The sequence below is a fragment of the Hippoglossus stenolepis genome, chromosome 7, assembly GCF_022539355.2.
Source record: "Hippoglossus stenolepis isolate QCI-W04-F060 chromosome 7, HSTE1.2, whole genome shotgun sequence".
NCBI classification, from domain to species: Eukaryota; Metazoa; Chordata; class Actinopteri; order Pleuronectiformes; family Pleuronectidae; genus Hippoglossus; species Hippoglossus stenolepis.
This window is the reverse complement of record NC_061489.1, coordinates 10,864,935-10,888,883: the sequence shown is the minus strand read 5'-3', so window position 1 is coordinate 10,888,883 and position 23,949 is coordinate 10,864,935. Positions and strand designations below refer to the sequence as shown.

The following is a 23,949-nucleotide window of genomic DNA, read 5'->3' as shown; positions in this document are numbered from 1 at the left end:
GGAAAGGGAAGAAAAAAAACGTATGTGGCAAGGAAATCCCCTGCACTACGCCAAAATCCAAGGCAACAAAGTCTGCAGCAGTCACACACACACACACACACACACACACACACACACACACACACACACACACACACACACACACACACACACACACACACACACACACACACACACACACACACACACACACACACACACTGGTTTTATTGGCACACCCAACCTGAAATTGCTCCATTTGCTGTTGATTATAAAAGATTCGAGAGATTACTCCAATGGCACATTGTTAAAAACTCAGGGGATGTCAAAACATACACTTCTTTGAATTTCCCTTTTTTGATGGCCGGGGGAACTTTGTTCTGTGGTGTTGTTCAGAACAGCGTGAACTAAACAGACTGTAGCTGTTATGTCAGCGTGAACTATGGGTGTTGCTTCAGTCTCTGACGTTTGTATTTGCAGTCTCTGAGTCTCACGGCGGCGAGATGTGATCATGCAAACAAACCATGTACTTTACTGTGTTTACAAGCTGGTATAAGTTAGAAGTCACATGCACACTTTTCTTGACTGGTGCTCTTAGTTTTGTCAGAGTTGTGTGGCCTCCTCGAGTCACTCAGTTCTGTTGACATGCTCTGCTGTATGCAGTGTGGTGTACATACTGCAAGCTGATGTCCAGATTATAACATACAGATACAATGTTGACTTGTTATTAATTATTTTTCCATGAGTCGTGTTGTTGGTGCACGAAGGAACCGCTAAGTCGGACACACACACCGGGTTCTGTTCAGACTATACAGTACAGGCCATTTTACTGGGTTATGGGAATTCCCCGAGCCTCACAGTGAAATGCTTCCCCCCCGATTCACCAGTTTCCTTAAAAAGTGCCTCTCCGACACAGGCTGTGTGGGTGAGTTGTTGTTTATTTGTTTTAACATTTTGAGATGCAGCCACAGAACATATTCGACGTGTTATCGTTGTTTATGGCATTGTCTTCTTAAGATACAAAGTAGGTTATGAGCATTTTTGTGATGTCACTGAAATTTGTGTTTTCCTGTTTGGAGCATAACATGGATGCCAAATGTAGCACAGGGAAAATATAGATTTCTGCTCTATATGCATTAAAAAAACTCAACTAGTTGACATTTAATCCTTAGGGGGTGTTTTTCTGTTTATTATATTATGTCTTTTTAAACTGGATCAATATTTCTGTATTTTTATGTTAAATATATTTGTCATTATAGCAAACCATAAGATCACAACCCATTGAAATGTTACCTATCTATGAAAAATCAACTAAAATAACACAAAATGGAGGTTTTAAAGACTGTATTTATATCATCATTATAAATTAGACATGATCCTGGGAGAAATGTACTATTACAGGTTTCTTGGTATCTGGGTTTTAGATTTGCTGTTAAAAAAGGCTGCAAAGAGCCTGTTAGAGTTAAACCTGAAGCATGTGCATTGCCTGATGTTTTTTACTTGTTATTAGAGATTTTGCCGCGATGATGTCCCTGGTTTAAAGAAGACGAGAGGACAGTTGGAGTCAGTGGTTGGCAAACAAAAGCACATTTTGAATTAAGTAGCTCACAGCTAATGATTATCAGCTGCAGACTGGACATGTGTCTCTGCAGGGTGACGTGCAGGCTTGCAACAGTGTGTGCTTCAGTCTGATAATTGCCGTCTCTCACATGTCATCTGCTCACTCTTATGTCTTTGTGCTGTGAGGCAAATTCTTGAAACCGGGTTTTTTTTTTTAAGTAGGTAAGATGAGAAAATAAATGCAAGGTTTGCTGCCCTTAGAACTAAAGGATAGCTGACATTTCCTGTATCCTCAGGTTCAGCTTTTCATGCAGCAACTTCTGTAGAAGACATTTTACCAGATTGTTGTGGTCACTGGGCCACACTATATGGTCATACACGTTATTGTCAATTGTCGTGAGTGGTTATATTTGATTCATGTAACTCATCACTTGAATCTAAATACGTTTAAGCAGTATTTTAGTATACGAAAAATATATTGTATACCTTTTAAAACAGGAATATGTTTACTAAAGCACACACAGCACATTACAGATCCTCTACCAACCCACTCTCACTTGTTTTCTCATTCATTGGGTTAAAGAAACAAATTAGTAGTATGATAACATTATTTTACAAACATTTGAAAGTTGTTACTAAGCTGTTTTTTCTAGGACAGCAGTTAGTGTTAGTTGTACGTTAGTAGTTCAGTATTACTGTGCACATACAGGAAGTAGTATACTGGTGGCTACATAAAGAGAAAACACCAGTGTGATTCTGATTAGTTTATGTTTATTGTGAATCCCATCCTGTATGTTTCTAAGGCTGATGCCGAATGAAAATCATTATGGAGGGTGATTGTTTGTCTCAACTTGTATTAACTTGTGATTCATGTAAGCTGTTTGGGTATTCAAAATAGTTGTTGTGACCCATTATAGAAACTTGCCTAAACTCAGCAACTTGTGTGTGTGGTATGTGGTCCCAATTAATGAATTATTCAGTGCTTGTATTTGACTGAGATATGGTCGTTGTAACTCCATGAGGAAGAGGTATGGCCAAAGATCTCTCGTCTGTTAATTCCCACAAGATGTCACTATTGCCCTAAATGATTTATGTTTTTTAAGTCAGGGCCTGTAATAAATTCTGTCAATTTACTCAGACGTACTGTTATATTATTATACTGTGTGTGACATACTATTCTTAAACTAACACCTCTTAACCTGTGTGTCAAACAAATAAAACACAGCATATATTTTATATGACAAACATTATCTCAAATAGCGTCAGGAATCTACAGCTTCTGAGAAATGTTAGGCCTGTAAAACCATCAAAAACGTCACAAACATGAACTTGTAAATGTAAATCTAACATGGCATGTGTTGAATGTAGATGAAAACATTTATGTTTTCATCTACATTTAGTTTAGATAACATGACTGCTTTTGTATAGCTCAGAGTTTAATACAGGAAATACACTGGTAGCCGGTAAATCAAATATTTTATTGATTATGTTACATTTTAGCCACAATGTGTGATTTTCTTTTTTTCATTTGACTAGGTTAGTATTGAGGTGTGTGGTCTGAAGTAAAAATAGAATGTGGACACTAAGGCCTAGAATTGTGTTCACAGAGCGCAGGTGGAACACCACATTTTCTATAAATATACTTATTAACAAACATATCAATATACTAATATATTAAGAAACAAATAATAATTAATAGTAAAAAACTAAGGAATTAACAATTGAACATATTGTTTTATAATTATAATAATTAAAGCAGACTTCAAAAGCTGGAAAGCTACAGACTAAATCCCAGCTAATATTAACCACATCACAATTACAGCTGAAATTATTCATTGATTAAAAAGACAAAATCACATAAAATCCTACCGAGGTGATGTTTAATCAGTAGCAGCCTGTTGCAGCAGCTCTCACTCACTTTTGAGCTTTTTCTTCTTGTGCAATCCTGTACATTTTCGATTTTTTGCCATTTTTATAATTCTCTTAAATAATTGTTTGTATTTCTATTTGTATACATACATTATGTTTGTATTGCATGTCTTCTTATTATTTAGTTTTTGTTGTTTGTTTTGATGTTTTCTACTTTTTGCCATCCACTTTGCTGCCGTAACACAGCAAAGTTCCCCCTCAACTTAATTTGTTTTATCTTAAAATGAATCTGAAACTATTTTGATACTTGTTTAATTTCACAAGTATTTTTTTAAAGAGATTATTTTTAGAATCACCCTCGCAGATAATACTATTTACTTGATTTATTTTTGTCTTCTGTGGTATTAAACTAACTACCTTTGACTGTTATGACTGTTTGTTGGGCCTGAGCTTGAATAAAGTCTGATTCACATTTTTCACAATTTTCTCATATTATGCAACAAAAAAAAATTTGATTCATTGAGAAAAGTGATGTCAGACAAAAAGAAAAAGGATTCATTGAGAAAGTGACAGCATCATCTAGGACCACAGCCATCCAGCACGCAGAATGTTCACTCTGTCACCATCTGGCAGGACTGCACGCACCACTAGACTTAAGAACACTTTCTACCATCAGGCCGTCAGGGTCCTAAACTCGCAGTCAACTCATAACTAAGAACCCTCTGCACATCTGTTCTCCTCAATACGGGAAACAACTGATACCCACACGTAGCAATAACTATACATACACGTGTGCAATACGTATTCACACACACTCCATCCAGTTAAAGTTGTTACTTCATTTGCAACACATGTCACACTGCACCTTTAAATGTATAAAGTTTTAGTTAAGACATTTTTATAGTGAGCTCTATCTACCTTGCTTTATTTTTAATTTAACTATGTCACCGCTGAGCTGACCGGTTTCTTCTTGTCTGACACCTTTCATTGTACTTGGCCCTGTGTTTACTGCATATGACCAATACAACTTGAAACTTGAACTTGACGTCAGACAAATCAACAATGAAAATAATAATTAGTTGCAGCCCCATTCACAAAGTGAACATCACATCTCTCCACTCTTAGACCAAATGTTTCCAGTGAACTTATGGTGTGGACTTCAGAAGTTCACTGTAACTTGACCTGGGGCCTCAACAGTCATCGCAGTTCAGAGGAAACATGTGATGCAATCCCAGAAACCCCCCACAACAGCCCCTACTCTACATTTATCAATGAAGCATAAAGTCTTTCAGAGAAAATGACTGGGTTTTTTTTTAGAACTGGGGGTGGAGGGGGTGTTGTAGAGTTAAAAGGAGAGATACGTGGTTAAATTTAAACAGGCTATGGTTTAAAACAAGACTAACTTTATACCGTTATTTTAATTTGACCGACTCACCTGAATGACCTTGTGTTAAATGAAATCCTTGTATAGAAGTATTTACTCACACATCGTAAACACCACGATGTGAGGACGCTTATAGTTAAACTCAGTTCTCTGTGTGTGTGTGTGTGTGTGTGTGTGTGTGTGTGTGCGCGCGCGTGCGTGTGTGCGTGTGTGTGTGAGTACGTGCGGCGTCTCGCTCCGGTGTTTACATCACTCCCATTGGCTCCCGCTGACGGAGCGCCGCCTGCCGATTGGCCCGCGCCGCTGTCAGTCCGCGCGCTGTTTACATCAAACGTTGCGAGGTGGAATTTCCCAGGTTACAGTACAGAGCAGCAGCACTTCCGCATTAGATGTGAGAGACGAGAGGCCACCGCCAGCAGAAAGGTACCCAGCCCCAAAGACCCCCTCTTTGTTCCGCGCTCCGCCGCTCCGCTCCGCTCCCGGGCCGTCTCGCCGCGGCGCTACACGAGGCGTCCTTTCTTTTTGGCGGAGTAAGCGAGAGGAGCGAGGCGGCGGCTCCCGGTCCCGCACTGTCATCCAGCGTTAGCTAGCCCGCAGCTAACGAGGATGTTGCTAGCGATTTGCATGACAACAGCGAAAACTAATATTAGCCTTCTCCAGCCAATCAAGGTAGCTATCATTAGCTGGATTGGGCTGCGTTGGACTCCGGCGGGGCGGCTCGGTGTCCGTTAGCGTGGTTCACCTGACGTTTGACTTTCCTCTCCCCTGCTTTTGTGCCCTTTTCCTCCGCTCTCGGAGGTGCTGTTGTCATATGTTAGCTTTGACACACGTTAGCACATTGCTGCCATATGTTCCTCTCTGGCAGGGGGGGGAGGGATGTTGCTGCTTTTGTCCTCGCACAGCTGCCTATGTTTGTTTTGTTTCATTTGATTCCATGGTTTTTTTTTCTCCATTTAGCTTCGGCGCTAGTTTAGCAGTTGGATATTGTAAGCTGAGACAGAGTGGGTGTAGCAGCTACAGTGGGACGTCTCACGAGATGACATTTATTTAATCTGCAAAACAAAACCTATCATTAACACCCTCTGCTGTGTTTCTGTGTGGTTGTGTTACTCCTAGGCTGTCAGCTACTGTTTGAAGGGGTTTCTAGTGTAGGATCATGAGAATGAAGAGGTAATGTGTGCAAGTTTTTTGTCTTCATACTGTTCAGACAGTGCTTCTGTTCAGCTGTCACCTCCCTCTGTATGAATAATTGCGTTTTGATATTTGATCCTCTCGTGCTTTCATATTGCCACTATCAGGAGGTGTGTCTTTAATCTGGGATTCAATTGTGATTGTTTGTTTTCGAAAATATGTTGTTTCTGTAGCTTCGTCTCTTGTCACCAAGGATTGTAGGCACACGATTCCGGTCCTCTATGTTTATAGACCTTACTATTAGCGCTATTTTCTGTAAAGGTCAGCGTCTCATTTATTTGTGTTTGTCATGCTTTTGAATCTTCCGCGTAGTAAAAAATCGAGTTCTAAATAACTGTCTTTTTTCCCCCCTCACAGTTCAGAGGACCATGTTTAGGAAGTGAGCAACGGCGATGGAAGGGAAAGGCCCATACCGCATCTATGATCCAGGTGGGAGTGAGGTCAAGGCCAGAGAGGAGGCCGGAGGTGGAAGCAGCTATCGACAGCTACTGGAGGAGAACAGCATACTGAGGGAAAGGATGAAGGGACTTAAGAGCTTAGGTGGGTTCCCAAAAACAGCAGAGTTACCCAAACGCTCTGGACATGGGGTTTATTTCCTGCTCTTCTTTGGCGTTGAACATCTGTTGTTTGTCTTAACTCCTGAGGATTTTATTTCCCAGATCTGACAGACACGGACATTGATTTCTTCATTATTGTTTGTAAACTACAGAGAACTGTATTCAATCTGCAATTGTTGCAGCGCTAAATTAAATATTGTTTAGGGAGGACAACATACAATAAATCCTCAATAACAACGACAGATGACATAATGAGTTCATAGACGAAGTATAAAAATGCGGAAGGGAGCGCATTCGACAGTAAATGAAGAGGAATCTAGTAAAACTGGATCTTGTTTGGCAGTGTGTTGAAAAGCATGCGTGCCAATGATGTGACCAAGCTACTTGCTCCTTTTGTCATTCACCAAGGCAGAGCTACTTGCCAGTAATTTCCCACCAAACTTCTGTTCAATGACTGCTCATGCTGTGTTGACAAAATAAATGTTGCTGGACAGAGACAAGCTTTCTCTGAAACTTGCAGGAGATTTGCTGGAAGAGTCTCAGTCGGAGGCATCGAAGCTTCGGCAGCGAGTGGAGGAACTTGTGAGAGATAATGAAGCCCTGAAGTCCTCCAGCTTCGCTGCCAGTCTGTGTACGGGAGGGGCGGTCCAAACCGAGACACAGAGTAGGTTCCACAGACTTGATGGTAAAGATGTAATTTGCAAACGTATTTTCATATGTGTGGATTATTAATCTGTACAGTATTGTATCCATATTACAACACTATTCTACTTTACTGTAACTTGGATTAAGGCTTTGGTTTGTTGCAGGTAAACCCTGTTTACACGCCACTGCAGAGCAGAAGGAGGAGCAGACAAACTGTTTAGGGAAGACCTTGCAGCCTGAGAAGCCCAATGTAAGTACATTGTTCTGTGTGAGAGCTTTTGTTTGAGGCAGAAACAACTGTAAATATTAGTATTTAGTATTGGCAGCTCTCAACTAAATGTTTAATTTATTCTTGCAAGTTTATTGAATCAGTTACTGTGTGGACACTGCATGTACTAGGGGGCTACATATATACTTTCTGGTCTTTCCAGGAGGTCTTATCAGAGTTTGACGCAGTGAATATAGAGGGGAAGACTCCAGATGCCTTGACAGTACGTACATGACTTTTTTTGGCACAAAATAAGATAAATAATTTTTCAGAGAACCACAGGAAGTCCTGTTTTTGTGGTTCCAAAAAAATATTTAACTGTTCAGATATTTGCTCCATAATGAGAACATATCCTTGGTGCGCTGACTCACCAACAATCTCAATACTGATAGCTCCAGCCTGAGTCAGCGGTGGGAAAGTCCGGGATTATAACTGAATAGAATTACACAGCTGATTCACACAGACATCCTAGGGGATGTGTTAATAGGAAACAGTACCAGAAGGTTTCTGGCTCACGTGTTGGCAAAACTAATAGTACTAGTTTGTCATTTCATTTGGAATTGTATACTTGACACGGTTTTTATATATTTTGTTAACCCTTTTATCACAACCACTGTTTTGAGGTAATAAGTAGACTGTAGTCTGAGGGCCAACTTTAAATCCAACAGGACAAACTGGTTTGAATTTCAAGATATATCAGTGGCGGCTTTTCATAGAAACAAAATTAGTCTGTCGGTCTTACTTCCCCGGACTGGTTGAAGTGTAATTGTAAGCTTGCCCTCAGCTAAAGAGGAAGGACCGACTGTTTACCTGTGTGGTTTTACTCCAGGCCGGGCCAGTGACGGGAGTAATCCCCCCCCTGCCTCAGGAGAACATCGAGCTAGCGAGCCAGCTGAAGAGACTAGAGAGCTCCTTCAGCATATTCGCAGAGGAGTCCAACCCGAACCAGCTGTTGGCTCACCTCGGCCGCATGGCTGTGGAGTTTCACCATCTCTCCTCAAAGGTCCAAAAGAATGAACAGAGGACCTCCCTCCTACAGGTATGTAACACAGCGACTGTATGAGATAAGTAAAACACATTAAAAAAATGTAAACTTTATTATTTTTGTCTTTCTTTTCAAAACCTCTTATCTGAACTTTTTCAAAATTATTTTTGTCAGTTTGTGGAATGATAATAAAGATTATAGGACTAAATTATACATTTTGAGGCGTAGACATGGGAAGTAATTCCTCCCAAGTTTTGTATTTTTTGCGAACTTTACTCGTATACAGCAGTCTAATATCAGTTCATTTTACATTGCACCATTATGTTATGGGCAGTTGATTTTGGCTCTATGAGGGCATATAGGAGAGAAGTTGTTGTTATCGATATTATTATACAGAATGGTGTTAAATATGGTGATCCTTGTGTTTGTTTTACAGACTCTCTGTGAGCAGCTCAGACAAGAAAACAATGACCTTCGAAAGAAAATGGAGGATGACCATCATGTTAGGAATCAAGACTTGGACCACCTGAGGTGAACGTTTTACCTCTCCTATTAATTTGACTTGTTTTTGTTTTGCTTCTTCCAGAGCAGAAACTTAATTGTTAGTAAAATCATAAAGAACAAAAATATCTAATATCTATTTATTTCTTACAAAGTAACTAAACAATACAGACACTTGTATCTCATTCCTCTGGTCATTTTTAAACTATTGGAGAATTCAGTTTCTCATGAATGTTGTTTCAATCAGTTGTGTCAAGGATGTTGATGACCACACTTTTACTTTTGATTAAGGGGGGTGACTCCAATCCTTTCTTTTGGCATCACTCTACCCACGCGAGTTTTAGGTTCTTCCCAAAGTTCATCCTGTTACTGTCCCAACACTACAGCCAGCTCTCGTAAGGGTCATTGTTCACATGTACTATCGTTTTCATTTCCTTGCTGCTTCAGACAGGAGAACCAGAAACTTAAGGAGCTCGTCACAGGAGGAGCAGCAGCATCAGCAGCCGCAGGAGGAGCAGCATCATCATCTGCTGTAACATCTGATACTGAAGCTCCAGAGGCCAAAGAGGAGCCGGTGAAGGAGGAATCTGCTGCTGTGCGACCTAAGATGGAGGCTGCCACACCACAGAAGGTAGTTAAAATAATGCAGCAGATTAATATCATTATTATACATTCATGTAAATAAAACTGTCCGTTTTACATACAATTACTTTTTTTTATTGCTGTATTTTTTCTCCTTTTGGAAATACATTCAGTGATGTTCTCTTGATGAATTTTTCTGTTTACATGTATGTTTTCTTTGTCCCCAGAGTGGAAAAGCCACAGAGAAAACCCAGAGTAAACCTTGTGATGTCGAGGTTTACGAAAAGAAGATCAAGCTTTTGGAGAAGCAGAGAAAGGATGTGAGTCTTTGCCCTTAGTGATCATCCTCTTTTGCCATAGGGGAAAGTCTCTGTGTGTGTATTAGTTTCCTATAGGCTGAGTGTCATTTGTTTCACTTTCTGGTGCCGCTGACAGGTACTGGAGGTGAACAAGCAGTGGGACATTCAGTGGAACTCCATGAAGTCACAGTTTGAGCAGAAGGTACAGTAATGACTTTACTGCTTTTTATGAATGGTGTGGGTAGACCCAGATGTGTCCTTGACTGATATAGAACCCCTGTAGGAGAGTGAATACTTTCTCTCCGAATTCCTTTGAAAAACATTTTCTTTTTTTATTGTGTCAAAGATCACAACTAAAAGTGTAACATGTTTGTTCCATTTTGTAAAAAAGGCATCGGTTCAGGGTGATCCACCAAGTATTCATGTCTCCTTTTTATTTTTAAAATATGTACAGTGCTCTTCTTTCACATGTCTGGGTGCTTTTATTCTGTCTTGCCCATAAAAATGTCCTTGCTCGGGATAAATAATGTATGAGTTTGGAATAGGCTGCTTTTAATCTGTTACAGTCTTCCCCTGAAATCATTTCAGCCGCTGCAGATGTCTTTGTTCACCTTGTGTCCTGTTAACTAAATTTATTTAATATTACTTTAAATAATTATGTCCCTACGATTGCTACTGTTATCTATACAATTATGTAAAAGTTTCGATAAACCTAATTTATATAATAAAATCTATCTTTAAAAATTAGGTCATAAAATAATGTAGGTCAACTTTACCGAAAGCTATACAGAAAAAAAGTACTTTGCCACCCAACTTTAAAATAATAGTTGTAGCATTTTGACATCAATGGAATATTTATTATATATTTTTTCTGCTGTTAGAGTTGAGACCTTTTTGAGATTAAATGACTGATGTATGAGTTGGCAATGAGGCAGCTGTGTGGTGTATGTGTATGTTTGTGTACGTGCATGTGTGTGCATGCTTTCTCTGTGCCTGTCCAGTGGAAAAGGTACAGCCTTGCAATAGCTCACTATCTGAGCATACTTAACCACAAGGCCCGTCACACTTCAGAGCCAGAATTCCCCTCACCTCTCTGGTACCCGCTGACTTCCTGTTGTGGTGCAATCAGGGGGCAGCAGAGACACAAATGTACACACACTCTCACACTCGCATACTCACACACCTATGTCTGTGCACACCCACAATCATGAACAAGCCTACATTCACGCCTTTGTTGAGGCAGGGACATCGTGCCGGCTTTGAACCACAGAACACTAGATATATGCATTTGCGTCAGTAGGTTTGTTCGTATTAACACAAAAACAAAACTGTTTGTTTGCAAATACGTCCTTGTTGCTGTGGCTTTTTTTAGGATACGATAACAAATTGTTTGAGGGTGATATACACATGCACCCGCTGATGTTTGTCTTTACCAGAGACTTGATATCACTGAATCACTTTTTTTTTGGGTGTGTGCTTACGAGAATTGCATCTTACACTTGTGATTTGTGGATTAGGTAAATGCTGTCCTCAACTAAATACTTAACATTGTTCCCTAGATCACAGATCTCAGACAACGGCTGGCGGAGTCCCAGAAAACTGTGCTTGAGCTGGAGGCCGAGCGAGAGCAGAGGCAGCGCGACTATGACAAGAAGCTGCTGCTAGCCAAGTCCAAGATAGAAAACGTACAGGTGAGAATACAAGGCCACAATACGCAGGTGTAAACGTTTTAAAGCCAGCAAACACAGAAGAAAAAACATGTTCCAGAATACTCAAAAATTCGCCCCTGGCTGTACCTGGCCTCCCCCTACAGGTGGGATGTGTTATTCACTGTTGAAATACTAGTTGCGGTCTGTGCATTCCCATGCACACGGCTGTGCACAAGTGCATTTGTTGACAATCTGGCAGAGAAGAAACTGCCAAGCTCAGACACCAAAGAACCATGTCGACGGACAGGGTAGAGATTCTACAGTGGGCTGGTTTGGCTAACTTGCTAAACTTTTATTGAAAATGTCCTCGGTGTTTCAGGGGGAAAAGGAGTGTCTCAACTCCGAGACCACTGAGCTGAAGCAGAAGATTCGCTACCTGCAGGATCAGCTGCTGCCCCTCAGCAAACAGAGAGAGTACCAGGAGAAGGAGATCCAGCGTCTCAATCGGGTGAGTGAGGAAGAGATATAAATAAGGAGCAATCAGGAATGGAGACATTTCTTTAAACTTCTCTTTTTACATTTCATTATACATAATATTTCTTTCTGTCTGTGTTACGTCAGGCTCTAGAGGAGGCCTTAAACCTAAAATCCCCTTCGTCCTCTCAACAACCGCCTGGCCAGGCTAACTTTGCAGACCCAGCCAATAACCTGAAGAAACAGGAACTGCTCACTCAAATTGCTGTACTAAAAGAGCAGGTTAGACGTGCAACAAGTCGTACATACTTCTGTTGGAACTGCATGTGCATGTCCTCAATGACTTTTAATCGCTGTTTTGTATTTCAGGTGAAGATCTTTGAAGAAGACTTCAGAAAAGAGAGGAGTGACAGAGAGCGAATGAATGAGGAAAAAGAGGATCTGAGGCGACAAGTTGAGAGACTCCAGGGTCAGATTACGAATTTGACCAATCAGGTAAGATATGTGTTTACAGTATAAAGTGGCATATTCAGGAAAGATTAAGTTGTAACCACCCTTTTACACTGTTTTTTAACTTTTTTGTGCGTTGTGTTTGTGTTGTTCAGCTTCATCAGGCACAGAATGAGTGTCAGAGAGAACGCACAGAGAGATGTAAACTGGAGAGACTGCAGATGCATCACAAACAGGTACTTGCTCTAGCTCAGGTCTGAGCCTGGTAATTGTGCAGACATAGTGAAATGGTGACTGAAGCTGTGCTGTCAGTGTGGATAGGTGCTATGTTTGGCTGTGCTTTCAGTCAGGGCCAGTGCATTCAAAGAAAGTTGCCTCTCTAAGCCTTTGGGAAGCGTTTTGCAGAAGGATGGGTGTTGTGGTAAAAGTTGCACAGTAGCACCCCCTTGTGGCAGAATGCAGTCACTTAGATGTTGACTGTATTTAGTTCAATCAATACTGAATCAATACTCCAGGACAAGAGCCTCACTCCAGCTAGCATGTTTGTCAGTGCATTCGGGATCAGCAGGTGGAACATTTACTCTCCCCAGAGGGAGGCAGCGGCAGTAGGGTTGAAGGTCACAGGGCTGCTGTGCTCGCTGAGAGTAGCAGCCGTGCACTGATTTGGGGATCACGTGTGTACTTATGATCCCTCGTAGGGGCAGCAGCAGAAAAGACGTACCTCAGACCCCACGTCAGGCTCAGTGAACGGCCCGCTGAGCCCTCCCTACTGTGGTCCCTTTGTGCAGGTGGGACCGCAGGGCCTTGAGGGCTGGCCCATACACTTCCCTACCCGGATGCCCAATGCAGCAGGCGCAGCCGCAGCAGCACCGCCCCCTGTACGAGACTTCCAGCCTGTTACCCCGGTAAGGGTCCTCTAAGGCCCCTCTGTCTCTGTCTCTGGAGTGACTCTTGTTCACAGGAAACAAGGCTCTTTTTTTTCTCTTTCGCTACTCCCCTTATCTGTTCGAACAGCGAGCAGATATAATTAGGTCATACTGCAGCTCACTCCAGCCACGTTCAATACAATTGTTGGGTTATAGCAAAGTCAAGGGCTGCTGGTTAAAATGAATGAGGACACTGTGTAAGGTGATGCTTTGTCTCTGGTCAGGGTTTTCCGTGGCAGTCATCATTCCCACAGCCCCGAGGGACCAGAGCAGTTGGAGAGAGTTCAAGACCACCACCAGAGAATGCAGGTATAGTACAGAAACACGAGTACAATATTTAATGCTTAGTTTGTTCAAAATCAAAATGTTGGGACTCAGTTTCACTGCTCAAAGGTTGAGGCTGGTCAGATTGTATTTTGCCAAATTCCATTAGAACCAACAATGTAGTAATAGTTGAGATCCATCTCGCAATACTTTGATTTCACTAGAGCGTATGTGACTCTCAAACAAAAGCCCATTATGAAGATGAATTTATATATAAATCACAAATATATAGTGACATTTAGTGAAAAGGCTAAATACTGTATATTTCACACAATAGCTGGGCGCTGTACTTTTTAGCAAAAATAACTCAAACTTTTAAAAGCTGTGGATAAATACCTGATAATGCAGTATTATGACATCAGGACGATGTCTGCTGGGATTAAATAATCAAAAACAATAGCATCAATACACTGTTATTATTAGTTCGTCTCTGGATACTGGAGAAATTAGGAAAGCAGATTTCCTATTTATTGTTGCTACATGAAAGTTATCACGCACATTTTAGCTCAACAATTAAATTTCAAACATGTGTCCATGATGCATCTCACTATTCCCTGTCCTCTCTATTAGAGCCTGTGTGTGAAATGAGCATCTCTCGCTCACATTCCAGCACCATGCAGGAAGTCTCACACACACACACACACACACACATTTGATCTGAGCATCATCGGAAGTATCAGAAATTCACAGTTTCCAATCACTCAGAGCAGGGGTGGATTAATTTATTTTGGGGCTGAAGGCAAACTATCAAAAAGTGTGCAATAGTGTTATGGTCAAAACATGGCTGCTTATTTTCCTGTAAAAAAATTATCTTTTGTTTATTTTACATTTCAATAACTAATTAGTGTGTAATTGGGATTTCATCAGTAAGGACAGTTGTACTGTTCAAATTTGATCGATTCAATCCGTAGTTTCTCAGTACAGTGATGTGTCCTAATTACAGTTTGTGTTTTTTGTAGTGTAGTGATGACAATCGAGGTCATTGGCACAAAGGATTTGATGCCACTAATAAAAACACATAATATTGGCATGGCTGCCTACTTTATGCATAGTGTTGAAGTTTTTTGTATATTTCTGAATCATTAAATTACACCACACTGGCCGTTTCTACTGTATTTAATTTGAAAAGCTTGGCGCAGCAAAAATGTTTTGACTGTAATGATCTAATGGTCTTTTTTCTTTATGTATCTGTAGATCAGTCAGCAGCAGCAGCCTCGGCAGCAGCAGCAGCAGCAGCATCCACAGCAGCAGCAGCAGCAGCAGCCGCAGCAGCAGCCGCAGCAGGGGGAGCAGGATTTGGAAAAAGGGAGCGACAAAACATCGACCCTGGAAAGCACTAAAGCATCACCGTACCCAACTGATTGATCTGGGTAGTAGCATGAAATCAGTTTGTTTTTGAGTTGACAAGGTGTGATTTGATCTATAATTTTCCTACTGAACTGTAGATATCCTATTGTAATGTTGTTTATACTTGCGTTTTATAAGGCTATTTGTGAAACACTTCGCTATTCTGAATGAAATATTATTTTGATCTTTTCTGTTTGTTTTTTTCAGGATCTGAAGTCATTTGTTAAATAGGTTTGAATAATTATCATTGCTCTGTTATTTTTTTTTTTTTTCCAGGAAATATACCTATGTGATTGTCTCCCTGCAAATCTGTAACGACTTGACACTTAGTTTGTTACTTGTGGGGTTACAGGAAGCCATTCCCCAGTAATACTACATATACTAATTCCAACAATGAATGATTATATAGGTACATTGAATCATAGAATTAACGACGTGAATGTTGATTGATTTATGAAGATTTCTTCAGTACCATCGATGTAATAGAACTGTCCCTTATGTGTAACTGTTCAAAAGTGGTTGTTGAAATACAAATATTTGGGGGAAATTAATTTTTGATCTTATCATACCAAAAAACATGATTGTGATTCTTGATAATTTATTTATAACTCTGTTTTGATATTTGCATTGACTAAGTGTAAATCATTGTCTTTAGTAATGCTGTTCTTTCTATGTTGTTAGTGTAATCCCAATATATTGTAGCTATTGACATTGTATGTTTGTATCAAAATACACAATGCACAATACATACACAACCTTTTTTTTCCCCATGCCGATGGACCTAATCTCATTAAACACAACACTTGTACTTTACCACAATTGATTTGATCGCTCATTCCGATAGTCATTCTCATCTCGCTGCATCCTGTACTATCGCCCACAGTTTAGCCCCAACACGCAGTATCTAACCTGTAGATGGCAGAGATGGCCATCCTCCTCAAATACCTGATATTTCATGTGAACTGAATGGGTGGTAGGACTGAAACCTTCCGATTCTGCTCAAACAGCAGGAAGGTGGAGGCCCTAGATCTAGTGTCACAGCAGAGGACAGCCTTAGCTCACTGTCACGAGCCCTGACAGCACAGAGATGTTTGTGTTACTACTTAAAAAAAATGGTAAATTAAATCTCAAACTGAAGACCCATCCTCAGAGTAATTAATATCAGGTAGTCAGGCTTCAAAATATGTCCAGATGAATTTGGAGGGGGGAAAAGGGTTAATTTTATCAAACTGGCTATTGAGTTACAGGGAACAAACTCCTGATGGGTGAGAGCTGACATGAGACGTTAGCAGACCTGCGCCTTGAAAGGTACGCTGTAATTACTGGCAGTTGTATTTTCTTGGTTTGTAGCCCCCTTTTGTTTTGCTGTTGGCAAAAGCACATGTGAGACTTTTTGTATTTGACTGGCTTAATAAATCTATTCTAAGTGTCTATTAGTTTACCCTCCTTATTCATCTCCATATATTTGTTTTTCCATTTTTATTGTAGGATAGAAAGACTCGCAGTGTAAAGGTTGTTTCTGGAGAAGGAACGCACGCTGCACATCAGTGAGTTATTCTTGATGATTTATTTAAAGTAATTCATATGTAGGCAGTAATGGCTAACGGGTCCTGTGGTGAGAAGATGACATGATGCTGTGGGATCGCAGGGCAGCCTGAATGCACTGAAGAGCTGACCTGAGCCCCACGCTCCGAGGAGGCACCACAGAATTCCTGTTTTCAAGCCTCCTCTTCATTCAACATGCCACCTTCGTGTATCAGAATCTGTTAACTTTACATTCTACCTTTACTAAGTCAGCACACATCGTTACAAGTTTCTACATCAGATGGAGGATTCTGCTGTGATGGATCAGATCTAAGTGAAATGCTTCAGAGGCTCCCAGAACAATCTGCTGGCATGGTTCCCGAAGTCGTCTCCAACTGGAGGGCAGGATTTCTGTGTGGCACAAAGCACAGGAATATAACAAGAGCAACAAAGCCACAGTGTACAGACATGTGAACAGCCTCCATCCTGTTGATCTGTCACGACAAAAGGCTGAATTTGATTTATAAGATGTATTTTATTTTATAAAATTACCATATATATGAAGGTAAAATGAACTACTTCAAGTGCAACCAGCACACCCAGTGAGAATTTTAATTTGCTCAGACAAAGTCCAATAACTATTAATAGCTGTCATATCTACAATGGCACTCAGTAGAGCACATACCTCCGCCAAGGCCCAACAGTCCCCTTAAACTCAAATAGGCTGCACCAAGTATCACACACCCATAGATATCAGTTCCCTAAATGTGTCAGATTTTTTAAATAAAGATCCATGAATAATTCCCAAGGAAATCAGTGTAAAAAACAAAACAAATACCCATCCTTCCTCTAGATTTCATGGTAAGCCATCCAGTTGTAATCCTGCTAAATGATAAATAAACAAGGTCCAACAGTCGCCACTCCCCTTATGAAACCACATTTAACATCTCTGGATCTGAATTTTATTGGACCGAAATTTCCACTGAAGTTTTCCTGATTTTTTTTCAATCAAGATCCATGAATTTACAAAAATGTCAAAAAAACAGCCTCTCACAATGTTAAAGAAAGTGAAAAGAAATCCTGGTTCTGCCCCCTGATCCGGATCCATACTAAAATTGTGTCGGTTCTTTCCTGACCCATAACACATCCTTCCACCAGGTTTCGTATTGAGCTGTCCAGTAGTTTTTGCATAATCCTACTAACTATGAAAAACAGATGCAGATGAAACCATGACCTCCTTGGTGGAGGTAAAACAGGATATACCTCACGCAAGGTTTGCCTGTGTTTGTTCAGGGTGTGAACATATTTATTAAATATTCAGTAAATATTAACTTGGTTAGTGAAACGTATCAGGTCAATGGTCACAGGAGTCTCTCTCGTTCCAAAATCTGCAATAGCACCCTGCCTTTGGTGAAAGATGCTGAGAAATTAGATTGATGTATATAATAACAGATCAGAACTCACCTTAAGGAATGTGTAAACCGCTTGTTCGTCTCTTCCGTTCACATCCCCCTTCTCGAACAGCGGGAAGTTTGGCATGAAGCCGTTGCCTGGTCTGACATGTCTGGAATCCAGAGAGAGGGCAGCTTATCAGTGGACGTGCCTCAGAGCACTCTGTGGCTTGGCAGCTGTCCTACACCCAGTGCAAGCTGAGCAGAGCCCTCGCTCTGAACAAAAAGTGTGTTTTTCTGAACGATGGAACCTGAGACATCAATTCTCTATGGTTGTGTGTGTGTGTGTGAGAGAGAGGAGATGCTTAGAGAAACTGATCTCATTGCCAAAGGATGTTTCTACCTCATTAAATGAAGCTCTGTCGATTGACCGAGGATTTACCTTAATTACAAATTCCTCTGTACATTCACCTATGAAGCTTCTTACGTTACATCACATTACGATGAGTAGTGTCTTATGAGAAGCTTGTGACTGAGATTTAGGCAGTGGTGGAGAATGTTACTGAAGTAAGGTAAAAGCAACTTTTTTACTGGAGTAAGTACTTGCTTTTAAATATACGTACTCAAGTATTGAAAGTAAAAGGTATGTGTCAAGTTCCCTCATGCAACTACAAGCTTTTTTCCACTTATGTTAGCTTTTTATATACTTACATATCGTACATGGAAGCACATATTATTTTTCTTTGGAAAAACATACACGTATCTTTGACCTGACTGCCGTTATTTATTTCATTTGGGCTGAGCTGAGAATAACCAGCACTGAAAAAGGATATGTTTCTCACTTTAAACCTGGCAGGATCTCATGTTTTTGTCCCGGTTCCTGTTTCCCAAACTGGTTGCAGGGAAATCCAAGAACGGTGAGTCCATATGGTTCCATCTCCTCCTGTAGTGCATTCAGTTCTGACAACAGAAGAAGCAGTGAAGTGTCTTCATGTGGAGAACCACCTTTTCATGCATAAAGTCAATTAGGATGCTGGTGGATTAGGTGCAGATTCTTACCCACATACTGAAAGGTTAAACCTCAGTATGTCGCCACATTGACGAACAGGACACTCCTGCCTCTGTAGTCGCCAAAGCTCACATTGTGGCTCCCGTTCAGGGATTTTGCCTGGTATTTGAATATGGTGTCATCCGTGGATGAGTCACAGTGCTGGAGGTATACAAACACACAGATCAATGGAGGTTATATTTGTTTTAACTATTCAAAACAGTTCTCCACCTCTTCGGCGGTGTAGTATTTCTGCTCTTAAATTATGCTTTTGTCGATTGCGATATGTGGGAAAAACAAAATACCTTCAATAAGGACTCATTCTGTGGGAGATATCTGTGTTTATTATTTGCTTTTAGATTCACACCAATAGAATTACATGGATTTGACTACTCTCTATTAACACATTTGCTTAATCATGAGTGGTGTGTTTGTAACTTTTCAGTCACCCACTTCTTTTCAGAGAATTTGTAAATTGTAAATTTAACAAAAACAACTGTATCACTTGTATGTATAATTAATTAGTAAGAAATGATAAGTAACAAAAACGTATATGTGTTTTAGATCATGAGCTCTTAAGGTGGGAGGCAGGTGCAACACTTTCACCTCTCCTCCACCTCATACCTCTGTTGTCATGTCGGATGGTTACACAACTGAGATCTGCCCCCACTAAAACACTAGGCCTGTGTCAACAGCAGAGCGCTGCTATCCTAGAGTCAGAGGCAGAGTCATCTGTTCACACTGAGAAATAAGATCCACTATATCTTTAGCTTACATTATCTATGACAATGAACCAGGAGCTCAGAAACGATGTTTTGCCTCATCCGGACCAAGTTTTGGTGCCTGTGATGTCTACTGGTCCTGAGAGAGACACTGGCCAAAATGTCCTGACGATCCCAAAATCCTCACATCTTCAGATATTCTCAAAATTGTCCTCACGAAGATATATGTACAAGTAGGCCACACACACACACACACACACACACACACACACACACACACACACACACACACACACTCACTCACACACACACACACTCACACTCACACACACACACTCACACTCACTCACTCACTCACTCACTCACTCACTCACTCATTGGCATAATGCATTTCCTACCCTTACCCTACTGCCCTTTGGTAAATGAGGAAAAGCCAAATTTCCTCACACTCCCAAAACCCTTTCCATTGACTTCTATTAATTGTGTACAGCCAAACCAAAACCCTATCCCTAACCATAACCACTTCATACCTAACCTCATCCCCCTAACCACAATTCACATCTTACCCTTCACCTTAACCAGGACCACTTAAATTAATTGTGGCCTCAGTAGGACCAGGCTTTGTTTCCCATGAGCCCAGTAAGGTAACACACACGCCCATTTTTGTTGTATATTATTATTTCCTACTCTAATTTGAACAAATATGTAAAACCATGACTCTAAAACTGTTCTGATGTCACATCTCAGATCAAGTAGATCACATTCTCCACCATGAATCCTCCCAGTGCGCAGGTTAGAAGAAAACAGTGATGTCACCTCAGCTCGTACTCTGGATCCACACTGAACCAATGTGTTGTGTGCGGGCATCAAACATAGGGCATCAACCAAAGGGCAACATAGGGCATCAACCACAGGGCATCAACAGGTGGACACCTACCTGTGTGAGCAGGGCTCCGGCGGTGCGGGGCCGCAGAAGACCGAGCAGCAGCAGCGGTACGAAGGGCCACATCATCCCGATCTTCCCCAGACACGGTGGCCGCTCACTGTGGCTGCGTGTCCGCGTCTCCCGCACGTTAAGTAATATGCGGGGGGGGTGGGGGTGGGGAGGGTGGAGCGAGCCACAGCTGGCAGGGAGGCCGCCCCCTGCTGACGTAAACCGAGCACACGACACACATGAATGAATGGATGAACGAGTCATTTGTCCTAATAGCAGGTATAAGATGGATGGAAAGCTAAATTCATGAGACCCATCTTCCAGCTCCACAGCATTCACATCAACTGATGTTTGACGTGTTTGCCTGGTGCTCAACCTATATTGTGAATATGCGTCAACAGTATTCAGACTGGACAGAAGAAAGTAATTGTATTCACCTCTCTGGGATCAGCTGTTGCCAAGGTGAGCTTATCCACCTGTGTGTGGCTGAGGGGCCTCTGTCCTGTCCTGTTGACACCACATAACTATATATTGTACAGTGTTCACATATTGTCCCACCAAGGTGCAGCCTTTTGCAGCAAGGTAATGCGGTGACAAAATAAAACTAGAGGGCGATGCAAGCAAGCAGAAAGTGTTTCCATATCCTTCTGAGACACACACTGTCTGTGAGTGTGTCCAATTTGAAAATATACTGTTATGTAAGTTTCCCCAGCAGATCTCATGCAGGTTACGGGACAGGATGGATTCAAGAAACTGGTTTGCATGTAAATTTCAAACAAATATTTGCATTCCTGTATTTTCAAGTTTAAATATTAGTGTGTTTGAATTGACCAATGTTCTGATTCACCGGAGCTGCTACATAGATGCTATATCGAACAAATTCCGTTTGACACAATGTCAGCTAAGATGAGCGGCATCAAATACAGGTAGTTTGCATTTAAGAACTATCCATATCAAAATGAAACTGTCTTTTACTGTTATATTTGTATTTACTTGAATTTGCACGGATAAGGATCATAGTTAACTGTGTTCAAAATCCTCCTGCCACAACAGATCAGCCCCTGCATAAATATACAACACGCTATAGGATACTATACAAAATACCTTCGACTGGAAGCTGCACTGCTGTTAGCGTGATTTTCTTTAAGTTCAGACACGTAACTTTGTTGATGTCACTGATGACATTATCAGAGGTCACGCTCCAGCTGGACAGGCACTGCACACTATTTTCCACTGAGACCTTTTTTCCGTCTGTCTTTTGAATCTTAACAAAACAGCCCAAAATAGAGGATCTGGCTTTAGGGGGCGTGGGACGTGTTTGCCTTCAGGGCTTTCTGCTAGAAATCCTTACTGGTAGAAGTTTAACTTTTCAGGTTGGATACATTTAGAAAAAGATCATGGTGTGAATTGACCCTTACTGTGTCTTGATGCAGTTTCAGAGAAGCTGATGTGGATCTGTCAATTAAAGAATTACTGCAGAAAGGTGAAATAGTAGATCTGGCAGCACATATAGACAGTGTTAGGATTTTAATAATATAATTAGACACTATAGCCCCGAAAAGGATCGATTTTACGCGCATCATGTTTGTACCTTAACAGAAAGAATTAATGTTTTGTTATGTGTTAGGACTGTAATCCATGGCATACAATAACACTGTACTTAAACTTGTTCTCATACATAAACCTTTTTATATATTACAGTATTCCTTTAGCTTTATTCAACATCACACATACATGAATGCACTGTGCTCATTAAGACACTGTGACCTATGCCTTAGAAAGAAATCAAGCTGAAGGGCAGATAGGAAAGGCGCTGTCTTGTCTGAAAAACACACATGCTTACGCACACAGAACATACAGCCGATAAAGCAGGAACACAAGATTTCTCACTCCAGTGAACAACAACACCATATCTGCAAAACTACTGAAGACCCACAAGGCTTCAGCCGGGTCAAGGCTTGTTTTTAATCCACAAAACCAAACACTGTCAGAATGTGAAGATTTGCCCAGCTACTATCAAAGGAGGGCCGAACCTGGGAGCAGCTCCTCATCATTGGCGGATTCCAGGGCCAAGAGGATGGGACCACGCCTGCGCACCAGCAAGAGAGAGGCAGGGCTAAACCACGGTGACTCCCCCTCGTTATTGACCAATGAAGTTCTACCTACTATTATAAATATTGCACCTGTCGTCCGTTCGGGCCGACTCTTGACTACCCCGTGCTACTGACTTAGCCGAGGCTGTGTATTGAGTGCCCATAGCTATGTGCACATAGCTATGCTGTACCTTTTCATTGCTTCTGAATAAATACTTGTTGAACCAAACCGAGACCGGCTCTTCTCATATCTCGGGATAAAAGAACACGACAACAGACATCTGAAGGACAGATGGAGTAACTATATAAATATTTACACTGATGGTTCAAGGGATCCAGAAAGCAAAAGAGTGGGATTTGGTTCATACATCCCCCATGTTCAAATCTGTCAGAGTAGAAGACAACCAGATGGGATTTCAATATTCACTGCAGAGTTAATTGCTTTATTGTGGTGGGTTGAAGATGGAGGCTGGGATGAAGTTGTACTGTGCACAGATTCGTTATCTGCCCTAGTGGCATTGGTGGGGGGAGAGGGAAGCTGGGCCAGATATAGTTGGGGAGAGTTTAATGATGGTCTTTATGGAGAGGCAGGGAAGTAGCGTGGGTTTTTTACGGGTGCCAGCACATGTTGGGGTTGAGGGCAATGAGGTGGCGGACAGGGGAGCAATGGCAAGTTTGGGCAGAAATACAGTGGATGTGCAAGTGCCCCTTGGAAGGATGGAGTGTCGCAGCATCATCAGTGAGAGGCTGAATCAGATATGGCAGCAAGAGTGGGATGGAGACGTCAGAGGAAGAAAGCTATTTAACATCCACGCATCAGTTAAACCTGTTAATAAAATATCCCTGCCTCGAATAGACGAAATCTAATTTAAAAGGTTAAGGCTCGGACATTGTGGACTATCAAGTGGGTTGGTGCTTGTGGGAAAACCCAGAGATGGAAACTGTGACAACTGTGGAGTCCTGGAGTCTGTCCAACATATTCTGATGTGTCGTCCACTCTATGCCAAAGAAAGGACGGAGCTTTTTAGACTACTAGGCAAACTGGGTACTGAAACTTTTTCTGTAAAATCACTGCTTGGTGATGGGATGTGCAAGAAGGAGAGAGCTGGGGAAGTCTTGCACTTCCTTAAAACTACAAATTTATATCGCAAGATATAAACTGAGGGCATAAACTGCAGGGATGATTCCCCACCGGTGGGAGGCAGTAATGCACTAAATAGTGCCTAGTCTGCCGAAAAGAAGAAGAA

The 23,949-nt window shown here is 41.3% G+C and overlaps 2 protein-coding genes across 11 annotated transcripts; one reads left to right on the top strand and one right to left on the bottom strand.

The window, feature by feature from the left end:
* The first annotated feature begins 761 nt into the window (after positions 1 to 761).
* On the top strand, positions 762 to 16,421 carry tnip1 (TNFAIP3 interacting protein 1). 10 transcript variants are annotated; one of them, XM_035162397.1, is made up of 18 exons: positions 762 to 904; positions 6,341 to 6,523; positions 7,061 to 7,225; positions 7,350 to 7,435; positions 7,617 to 7,676; positions 8,283 to 8,492; positions 8,875 to 8,969; positions 9,387 to 9,570; positions 9,749 to 9,841; positions 9,957 to 10,022; positions 11,380 to 11,511; positions 11,849 to 11,977; positions 12,091 to 12,225; positions 12,313 to 12,438; positions 12,549 to 12,629; positions 13,092 to 13,298; positions 13,544 to 13,628; positions 14,838 to 16,421. In XM_035162397.1, exons 2-18 carry the CDS (start codon positions 6,376 to 6,378, stop codon positions 14,981 to 14,983), a joined length of 2,148 nt encoding a protein of 715 aa, XP_035018288.1. In that variant the 5' UTR covers positions 762 to 904; positions 6,341 to 6,375; the 3' UTR covers positions 14,984 to 16,421. The 10 variants fall into 10 exon arrangements, with proteins under 10 accessions (XP_035018288.1, XP_035018292.1, XP_035018296.1 ...); XM_035162401.1 differs by lacking the exon at positions 762 to 904 and adding an exon at positions 5,070 to 5,215 and having other exon boundaries at positions 7,061 to 7,204; XM_035162405.1 differs by lacking the exon at positions 762 to 904 and adding an exon at positions 5,070 to 5,215 and having other exon boundaries at positions 13,182 to 13,298.
* A 423-nt stretch (positions 16,422 to 16,844) lies between these two features.
* Positions 16,845 to 20,888, bottom strand: gpx3 (glutathione peroxidase 3). Its single transcript, XM_035162186.2, has 5 exons — positions 20,613 to 20,888; positions 18,965 to 19,115; positions 18,748 to 18,865; positions 17,979 to 18,078; positions 16,845 to 16,925 (listed from the first exon to the last, which is right to left on the bottom strand). The coding sequence occupies exons 1-5, from the start codon at positions 20,871 to 20,873 to the stop codon at positions 16,845 to 16,847; spliced, it is 711 nt and encodes a 236-aa protein (XP_035018077.2). The 5' UTR covers positions 20,874 to 20,888.
* Positions 20,889 to 23,949: the final 3,061 nt, after the last annotated feature.